This window comes from Chrysoperla carnea, chromosome 4, assembly GCF_905475395.1.
Source record: "Chrysoperla carnea chromosome 4, inChrCarn1.1, whole genome shotgun sequence".
NCBI lineage: Eukaryota > Metazoa > Arthropoda > Insecta > Neuroptera > Chrysopidae > Chrysoperla > Chrysoperla carnea.
Window position 1 is genome coordinate 10,890,659 of NC_058340.1, and position 11,419 is coordinate 10,902,077.

Consider the following 11,419-nt stretch of genomic DNA (forward strand, 5'->3'; position numbering starts at 1 on the left):
TTTATGAACACCTATACCAAATTTTTGTTTGTATCATCTATATTTCTAAGCGTTAACAAACTTGGGACTTAAATTAGTATACCTTAATATGTTTTTCATATTTACAAAGTATAAAAATAACCTCCAAATAATTGTTAAACCAGATGAATACGTTCATTTGGTCACGTAAGGCACCAGTAGAATCAGGGGCTCAAAGTTTTAGTTCCTCCCGATCTGTATCTGTGCTTCTTCAAAATTAAGGATTTCATTATGATGTGCTTTATATGTTTTAAAATTTAAAAAATTAACTTAGAAAAGAGATATAGGAACGAAAGAGAATTTTGGAAATTCTTTATAGTTTTAAATTTAAAATATCAAAATATTTCGAATAGAATTTTTAAATTAATATTCTAGAATTATAATCACAAATAATTATATCGTTGCAGTCACGTTTTAGTGGCACCATTAAGCATGTGATTTAAAAATATTTTCATTTATTTGTTATTCAAATTTATAAGAATATTATATTGGAACACCATAAAAAATAATAAATAAAACATAATAATTAATATATTATTATTTCATTTTATATAATTAATTCTGTGTTTACATTTTTTAATTAATCATTGGAAAATTAACATTCCAAAACAAAATAGAAACAAAAAACAATATTAAAGAAGGCTTGTGAAGTCTTATTTAATGATAACTTTTGTAAAAGAAATTTAATTGTATTAAAAAAAAATGTAAAGCGTAAAATTAGCTTCTTTTACGCCATTTAAAAAATAAATACGTAAAAACTAAGTAACATCGATGTCTGATCCCAAATTTTAAAAATAATTTTGTCAAAAAATCATAAATTTTTTTTTGCAAGATTATTTTCGTCTTCTATTAAAGTTGTGAAGATTAATGGAATGTGGAAATGAGGGACACTAGCGAATTTCTTGAGGGTTACACGAACTATTTTGAAGTAAATAAGATCATCTTATTTGACTGTTCCATGTATACCCGAGCTGTTATAACATCGGCTTCTTATTCTGAAGATGGCTTGTTCAAATTAGTTAATCCACCAAAATTTTTAAATTACAAAATTTTGAATTCGTGTAACCCTCAATAGTGTCACTATCGTACCGTTGTATCCAATAATTTTATACATATTGCACTGTCTTTTAAAGGTTTGTATATGGCTACTATGTTTTCGGATATATTCCACTAACATTATTATCTGGATTACGAATTCGCCTTTCATTTTTTCGATATATCACAGACATTTAACAAACCATGTTTAGTTTAGACCGTGTTTTTGTACAATCATTCATAAAAAAATGAAACAATAAACACCTCTCAAAACTCAAAAGTTGCAGGATCAAGTAAGTTATTAATCAGAAATTTTTTCTTTTAGTTTTTTGAGGAGTCAATTTGATAAAATTTTAAAATGATTATAAAAGAAGCTAATTTTATGATTAAAACAATAAAGTTAATTGATAAAATATAATACTTGTATAAAAAATATTTTACAGTATCATTTTATATTCGAATACAAACTATTATTAATAATAACAAAATTAGCCAGAAAAATGTTCATGCATGAAAAAATAAAAACCATCAATATGGATATTACAATTTTAAAATTATTTTTAATGTTCTTTAAAAACTAGTAGCAATTCGAAAGATAATTATTTTAAATATATTAATATTGAAAATAATATTCTGAAACATGTCGATATATTAATTTTTGTTTGATACAAATAATTTTTAATAATAAACAAAATTTTACATATTTTGCATTCGGTTAGGGAGTTGAGTTTATTTAGTCCGAAGATATTCAAATGTTTGTGTTTTTTTAGTTGAACTAGTTGTTAACGCTTTATTTTAACAAATAACTGATTAGTGTAGGCGCTGAGTGGGTTTCGTATGCATTTACAGGTCCTATCGAACAAAGAGTGTATTTTGACCAGCTGAATGCGAATTTTCAACTTGCTCATCGCTCAGGTTGCGGGAAAATTTGTTATAAACAAATTAATTGTTTATATGGCCATAGCTCCTAAACTATTGAAAATTTTAATGAACAATTACCATTTTATGCTACATGAAAAAACAAATATTTCTTTTTTTCATTCGTCTTGATACGATCAATAAAACCAGAGATATGGTTAAAATTGTAAATAAAAATGATATTACATAAGATCGGCGCGCAGCGCTTGGTTTGAAATGTCCGTAGATTGGCCAATAAAAAATATTTTTATACTTTAAGGTACTTATTTTAAAGGTACATGAGTCTATATTTTAATGTTATGCACATAAAAATACGTTTTATGCAATAGCAATGAAGTCAGCACGATTGTAAGTATTAAGTTTTTTCATTTTTCCGATCCTCTATTAGTTTATAAATCGAAAGCGATCCCTGTAAGAAAACCCCACATAATAATTATATATGAGAAAATTTGTTCTAGTTTAAGAATTTTTTTTATTTTTTCAAATATCTCTATTAAAACTTGAGTTATTGCAACCGAACGAGAATGTATTAAAAAAAATTTTTTTAGTAAAATTTTCAATAGTTTAGGAGCTATGGCCATGTAAACAATTAATTTATTTATAACTAATTTTTCCCACCCTGAGCGGTGAGCAAGTTGAAAATTCGGATTCAGCGGGTCAAAATACGTTGAAATACACTTCTTGATCGGTAGGACCTGTAAATGCAAACGAAACCCACTCAGCGTCTACACTAGATTGAATTTACAGCTGATGACATTCTTGGTCTGAAGAAATCGAGGTAAACTGTTATTGTCTATGATATAAACAAAATTACTCCCCAAACATTCTCAAAAACCTTTATTGTCTGACACTTTGAAATAAATTTTTTGTTGTTCCTCATCCGAGTTTGTGCTACTTCGCGATACTATGGAAGAGGCTTTACTCTCCATCCGACTCTTTACGGGCGTTAGAATACATTCTCTCACTAACGATTGCCTTATTTATCATGAATTTGTTTTTATAAAATCCCATTAATCTGGCACCCACTGGTTTTGAATAATATTGGATCAATAATACTCTACTGTAATATCAAATTGAATAATGTTGAAATTATTTACGTCTACAATTTAAATAAACATATTATTATAAACACCAAAATCACTTTTAAAATCATTTTTGGTATTTATAATTTGTTTTAGAAAATTTAAATTATTTCATTAAAATAAATTGTATTTCCGCATTTGTTTTTTCACGTACAATAGAGAAGTTGCATGTTTTTTTATTTTATTTTTTTCAAAGTTATTAAAAAAACTTATTCAAATTATTTATACTATTTCAAATTATTAAGAAAAATTAAAAAATAATTTTTTTTAAATTGATTTTTCAGGTAAATTTACATGGTTTTTCTTAACTATAAATTACAAAGGGTAGTGACGTCAACACTTCGCTTTCGTAACGCCATCGCTCGGAGACTACCGTTTTTTTTTTTTATTAAAAAATATCACTAAATATACTTTAGATGAATTAATCTTTCATTTATATCAATTTATGCCAAAAAAAATTAATGCAAGTTCTCTATTGTGAATAGATGCGCTAATTGCAATAGTAAAATAAATATTCCCGTCTATTTTGTAAACAATTTACTCTTTTTATTAAACAAAAATTATAATCGATTAATAAAATTTAGCGCAACAAACTTTACCCAGCTTTATTTAAATTGTATGTGTGTGTGCGTGTATGTATTTACAAGTGTAATTTTTGAGCCGGTTATTTAATTTTGTCCATGATATAAAAAACAATAAAAACTAAAACATTTTAACGAAATGTATAAATTAATAATAATGCACAATATTACAATACAAAATAAAATTAAAAAAAATAAAAATACAATTACAACGTTAGTTTTTAAGAATTAAAAAAAAAAAAAATATCTTGTGCCAATATATAATATGGAAAAATAATATGAAAATACATTATTTTGAGTATGAATATTCGAAAATAACATACAAGTATACAATTATCACAATAAAACAATTTCTGTTATTAATTTATGATGTTTTTATTTTTACCCGGCTTCATTCACAAGTGGACTTCAAGTGCGAGTTTAGGTACGGAACCCTAAACTCGCACTTGGAACGTATCTAAGAACACTCTTCATTACCTTTAAATTACTTAATTCCCTTTTTACCACTAAATTACCTTTTTACTTAGAGCCTTCTCCAAACTGAACCGATTTTGTGGATCATTGCCTATTTTTTAGTTGTTCCGGGTATGGAACTTTAAACTCACACTTGGAACGTAACTAAGAACATTAAATTACCTTTCAAACGAAACAAAAAAAATCCAAATAGGCTCATTCGTTTAAGCGCCTCGATGCCACACACGATGACAGACACACAGACACAAATAGCGGCCAAACTTATAAGACCACTTTTTGGGTTCGGAGATTAAAAACAACAAGAAGCCACTGAATAATAAAAAAATGATTAATCAGAAATAACAACTACTATAGGGAATGCGAAGAGGAAAAAAGAAAAGAGTTTCCGCTGTTTCGATGCCCGGCATTGAAAAATGCTTTCTAAAAGTTAAGGACAAGGTCGTTTAAATAATCTAGAAAGGGCGGCGGAAATGAACATTTTAAAAAAATGAAAATACTTCAAGCGGAAGATTTAGAAGAGGTTAATGGATTTTTCAATACCGGTTAATACAATGACCTCAGTCTTCCGAGGGAGTGTTAGCATTGCCAAGTTAGCCTTCCTACCTAAAACCATTATACAGTGTGTTCATTTCAAAAGTATCCACGCTAAATAATTCTTGACCTGATGTGATTATTGTTTTAAGTGAAAACACGTTGATTTAGATATCGAGGGGGAAGTTCAAAAATGGTACTTAGAGAATTTTAGGTTACACCTGTAGCCACCACAACTTTGAAATTTCAAAGGGACCCCCCTACCTTATTACACCTCATTTGAAAGGGTACAAAATTTTCTATTCAACAAATGAAATTAAAAAAATGAAATAGATCGATTGGTTCTTAAGCTAAACTACTCAGAAGATGGAAGGTATCTACCCTTAATAACTCTTGACCTGATGTGATTATTATTTTGAGTAAAAACACAGAACTGTAAGAAGGTTTTTCTGTTTAACCGTTTAATTTATTATAATTTTTCCAAAATACATTATATTCATTCATTAAATGGATGTTCAATGGAGTGACATTTTTGACACCTTCTAGCCCCATTCCAAATGGTGGAGTGTCGCCTGTTATAAAATGAAATATTCCTGGAGTTCTGAAAAAAATAATATATGTTATTCAATTAATAATTAACTCATAGCACCTAGAATTTTATGTTTTTTCATAGACAAGAAATTACTGCTGATTTGTACAGTGCGCAGACATTACTGATTTTTCTAGTTAAAAGATACTGTACATAGCGTTTTTAATAAGAAACCACATCGTCGATAAACAAGCTGTCACACAACAACACCAATACACAATAGCAGTTTTTAGACACTTTTCCGTAGTATGCAATTAATTATGATTTGATTAAAAAAAATTTTCAATGTTTTTTTCTAGGAATTAAAATTCTATTGTTTTTTACCCGACTGCGATACGTAAAGGAGTGGGAACGAGTTTATCAGTCTTAGATTTATGCATGTTTGTACTTTTACGTCAATCGATTTGTCTTAATCTTGCGAGTGTCATTAAGGACAAGGCTATTTATTTAAATCTGAAGATTGAGTCTTCGTAGGCACAAATTTGATACCTAGATTTTTTAGAAGTATGATCAAATTTCAAATAAAGAATGATAATAAATCCTTCGGGAGCTTATATATGACATACTGTATAAATCTTAATACAAATACCTTAATTTTGGACCAAGTTGTACGATGTTATGATCATTACAATCAGAGGTGTTGCATTTTACACCATAAAATAACTCTGGATACTCCACCATACATCCCCAATATTCGAGTGCTGTCATATGACTACACCATGCCATATTTTTTAATATTGTTTGCTCTGTTTCAAATGAAAATAATTTTTTTTAAACCAATCAATGTGTTAAACAAAGATAATAAAATACATATATAAGGAATAAATATAAATATTATCAAAGATAATAAATGAGTACTCTAGGATATTTCGGAATAAATTCGTGGAGTCCGCCACCAAATTAGCAACGAGTAAGATACACAATAAGAGTAATTACGATTAACTAATTCATACTGATGATGACTACTTGGTAGTCGAAATACGTATTTATAAAATAAAAAAAATTGATCTAGGAAATTGGGGCAAAAATCGAAATTTATAAGGAATAAATCTTATTGCAAAACGGAAAACGCTATACTTCAATCTTTTAAATAGTTAATTAATGACATACGCTGAAAATTTTGGTTGATGAAAAGAAACGCCAGCGACGCAATAGGAACGTCAGCGACGCTATAATTTCTGCTATTTCGTTGACAAATTTTGTCAATTCTCTCGTTTGTGTTGAGTATCCTTGTATAGTGTCCATGATAACAAATATGTTTTTGACATAGTTAAAATCTAGGCAATGTTTATGACTATTACAAAATTTTGCTATTAAGTAATAATATTACTTATACGTCCTGACTTGATCCAGGCTGCACCAATATACACATAATATGTAATTAACTTTGGCATACAACCTATCAAACATAAATCTTACTAGCCTTTATAACTTTGTTTTGATAATTCCAATGCTTTGTTATAATCAACGTTATATTCATCACTACATTTTACTTGAATCATTCCATTATTTGCTATTAAATCTGAGTCTGATTGATTATAATACACCCCACCAACCATTCCCATATTTGTATGTAACGCAATTGTATAATCAGCGTATCCTTTTTCAAAATGAAACGATTCAGACGGATCTAAACCAACTAATAACGGTAATTTTGGAACAGTGTTATTTGCGGTTAAAGTTGCTAAACTGGTACCATATGAATGTCCTATGAGTTCTATACTATCCAAACGTAAACCCAAATTAATTAGTTTGGAAATGATAGAGCCATAAAGCTCACCAAGCCACTGTAAACAAACATAATTATTACAAAGTTCATGAATGAATATGTTACCTTTTTTACATCAGCATTTTCAACTACTGTATTCGGTCATTGCTTCAAATAATAAAAAAAAAATATCTTTTTATTGTCGTTTTAGTTTCGTAAATATCTGAGAAAATATGATATCCGTACTCTGTCGGTTTTAGATGAAATATCTTAATTTCTCTTAATTTTTACTTTCCTGTATTAATTTGGTGTTAAAAAACCGTGAAAATTTCAGATTTTGGCGATTAAAACCTTTAAGGATTAATTTTTGATGGTACCTTTTTGAGACGTTTTTTAAGTAGACTGAATTTACTACAATATGAGACTAGAATGGACTCTGTAGACTCAATAGTTTCCGAGATAAAGTTTATCAACGCAACTTTATACATCAGGGTTTATATGAAATACGGTTTAACAAGTCTTGGTAGACTTGTTTATGATGTTGGCCCACTGAATAATCCAAGTTTGTGACCTCGAGCGCCGAACGGAACTCTGTCAAAAATCGAAAAACCCCGAAAAAAATCAGTTTTTGGTGATTGTAACCCGCTTGACAAATCTCAGTTTGCCGCACATTGACAATTACCCTACACCAACTTCAGTATATTATACAGGATAGACTATTTTAATTTATCATGGCTAATTGCTCGTTTTGTAGTTAACCAATCAAAAAATAGCTTAAACAAAAGTTACAGAGTTTGATGGGGGACATCAGGCCCAGGGACACTGCTTCGGTTGGCCTATTATATTTTCGGCCCTGACTCGCGGCCATAAGAAAACATTAAAAATCACCTGTATAGTAAATTTTGACACAGTTAATCTTTTAATGTACAAGAAAATAATATTTTTCACTACTTACAAATAAAATTTCATTTTTTAATGCAGGAGAACGTTCACCACATGTATAGTAACAACTATCAAAGTGAATTACGTTGTATCGCTTAGATCTGATGTAGGACTGGAGTATTGGCTTAAAGTTCTTTTCATGTATTGATGCATTAACGCCAGGAATGAAAAACATAGTTCTTAAGGATGGATTGGATTTTTCTAAAATTTTTTCAGGTGTTGTTGCTTTTATAATTTCATAATCGTCGTAAGTTCTACGGCCAAAAATTAAAGTAATAAATGGACCTTTTTTCTAAGAGAATTACGGCCAATTGGAAACTAGATATGATGAGCGCTAGTAGGAACTTCGTCGCGCTGGAACTGGACTTGCAAAAAGTCAGGTTTTTCTATCATATTAAATTAAAAACGATGAATTGGATTGTAGTGAATCTTATTTGTTTGTAGTAACGATATCCAGGAAAATCCATAATTTACAAGAATGACCCTGGTGGAAAAAGTCTTATAAAGTCTTAGAAACTCTGAATTTCCAAAACGTTTTTTATTGTCTAATTCAGTCTGAATTAGACAGTCCAAAAACATTTAGAAATTCAGAGTTATTCATTGTTCTTAAGACTTATTCTTAAATAATTGCTTTTGTAAAATTTAAAAACTGATTCTAAATTGCCTGTTTTTTCTACTAGCGCTTACCTACAGTGAACAATTGTTGTGAATTTTAGGAAAACGGTGCAATGATAGTTTCATGCAAAGGCAATGACTTAATTAATATTTTTCACAAATAAGAAAAAAACGCACTCCTTTTTTCATTAAAAAAATGTTATAGACAAATAGAAAATAAAAATATCTATTTCATTCCTTATAGCTGATAATTCTGGTGTAATTTTACAGCATTTTGATAAATATTAATTCGAGTTTCGCATTATCGTACATAAGAGAAAGAGATCTGAGAGCATACTTTCCCCCTTAGTAAGAGAGATGAGCTCCTTAAATTGTGCCAACAAGATTTTTATTTATTTACGGTGCCACTTTAGAACCAAGCACTTTTAAATTTGACTTAGCAAGGAAGTTATAGCATCAGGACTTTGTTCGGATTGAGAGGCATTAAGTCGTATTGCGCTTACGCCAGTTGCATCATCACTATTTAGTTTCAAAAATTGTTAGTACTTACTTATAGAAAACACAATTTATATGATCAGATGATAAATTTAATCCATTTGTTAAACGTAAAAACACAAATAAAAATAAAATTAGCATGTTGTTCACGGTAGATAAAAATTGGAAATGCATTGTAAAATTAATTTAAAAAAATATTTTTTGTTTTCTTGTAATCTTTATTACTTAATGCTTGGATCTTAAATTACGGTGTATGAAATTATTTGCAGATAATCCGACAGGCAACTATATTTTTATTATGCAGACCGTAAATGTCGCCACTCGTAAATAATTACAGTCTAGGTATTATTAGCAGCGATATGTTTATCTACTTTCAAATAAGTAACTAAAAACTGATTAGATAGTAACTTTCAATAAATTCTCACATTACACTACATTTTCCTTGGGAAAATTTTTTTTTTGATACTAACTAAAAATTTTGGAAACAAATTACCTCGCTTTGATCGCCTGAACATAACCTTCATGGAATTTTAAAAGCTTCTGCTTTGGAGATTATCGACAAAATAATAATTTTTTCTCTGAACTTTTAAAAGAATTATCTTATTTTAGGTTTACAAAACCTATGTTTTTATTAAACTATTTAAACTGATGTTTAATTATGTTATTTATTTTTATCAATATTAATATTTATAATGTAAAGTATTAAGTTAATTATAAGATTACATATAAGCCGATTAGCTGAGAGAGTATAGCACTTGACTATGAAGCTAAAACACGCTATAGTTCGTATCCTGGTGGGATTAACATTTTTACTTTTAGATTAAATAAAATTTTTTCTGAAAATCGTTATATATTTTAAATTTTGTTTTATTTTTAAAATTTTCTATCCTAATTTTTATTTTAGAACAAAATTATCAATTAATTAATTATTCAGTAAAGGTAACTAAGTAGTAAGTTAATTATGTGGTATCACATAAGCTGGGTGGCTGTGTGGGTATATCACTTCCGTCTGAAACAAAGGTACGCCGGTTCGTATCCTGGTGTGGTTAAATTTTTACATTAAAATAATTGAATTTTTCCTGTTGTTTAAATTTTCCACTCTTTTTATAGTTAAACCCGCCCTCTTGTCATAAATCATGTCAATTATACGTATGTAATAAATCACTATTATTTCAGGGGGTGGGAACTTAAATAATCATAAATATTCTTTAAAATCATAAATCATTTTTGAATAGGAAAACATGTAACAAGGTTTATCTCACTCATATTCTCCTATTACAAAATATTAAAATTGTAGTACTAAAATTAAAAAATAGCTTGGGTACGCTAAAATTTGATACTTTTTAATAGGAGAACATGTCCCATAGTTGATCTCACTCATATTCTCCTATTACAAAATATTAAATTTTGTAGTTCTAAAATAAAAAAAATGCTTGGTTACGTTAAAATTTGATACTTTTTAATAAGAGAACATGTCCTATAGTTTATCTCACTCATATTCTCCTATTACAAAATTTTAAAAAAATACGTATTTTGCTTGCCTTTTTGTTGTGCATGCTAAAATTTATTCTTGTTAAATGAAATTTCATAAGATTTTGTAATAGGAGAACATGTTATTTCTTAAAAACAAAAAAATTAATTATGTTAGTAAAATTGATTTCTCCGGCATAATAATTGCTTAATTAATTAAAAATTAATCAGGACAATGCCGGATACGAACCGATGGACTGTGTAACCCAAGACTAGTGTTCTACCCACTATTCCAACTTTGACATGTTTTAATTATCAATAATGTAATACACATACCTTTTACTCACCTATTTTAAGTAAACTTGTTTTCTTAAACTTAGTTTTTATTTTCTTTTACTAACCTTTTTTATTAAACTTATCCATTCCGTATTTCTTTTTACTTATCTTTTATCAATAAACTTACCTATAAATGAATAATTGTAGTAATATTTTGTTAAAAATGTAGGTTCTGTTTGATATTCCTGAAATCGATGTAAAGGATAAAAGATAAAGGTAGGTATAATATTGAATATTAATAATTAAACCAGAAATATTGATAAAAACGTTATTTTATTATTATATATATTTGTACATATTTCATCAAAAATAAATATGAATGAATAAAAATGGCATTTTTATACAGTATAAAATCAATTTTCCGGATTACGTTTTCATTTTTTCTAAATTAATATAAATAAATAAAAATCTTTATAAATTTTAAATTTTGTTTTTATTTTTTAAATTTTCTATCCTATTTTTTATTTCAGAAAAATTATCAATTTTGTTATCACACAATTACAATCACAAAATTATCAAAATTATAAATAATTTAATAAAGGTAAGTATAGATAATTATAAAATAACACATAATCCAGTTAGCTGTGTGCATATAGCACTTGCCTATGAAGCCAGAGTAACCTGG

The 11,419-nt window shown here is 28.0% G+C and overlaps 1 protein-coding gene across 1 annotated transcript; it reads right to left on the reverse strand.

Annotated features, from left to right (window-relative positions):
- Positions 1–5,092: 5,092 nt before the first annotated feature.
- On the reverse strand, positions 5,093–9,205 carry LOC123297843. The gene is made up of 5 exons (XM_044879647.1): positions 9,044–9,205; positions 7,892–8,132; positions 6,652–7,015; positions 5,818–5,974; positions 5,093–5,240 (listed from the first exon to the last, which is right to left on the reverse strand). The coding sequence occupies exons 1-5, from the start codon at positions 9,160–9,162 to the stop codon at positions 5,093–5,095; spliced, it is 1,029 nt and encodes a 342-aa protein (XP_044735582.1). The 5' UTR covers positions 9,163–9,205.
- Between the last annotated feature and the right edge of the window lie 2,214 nt (positions 9,206–11,419).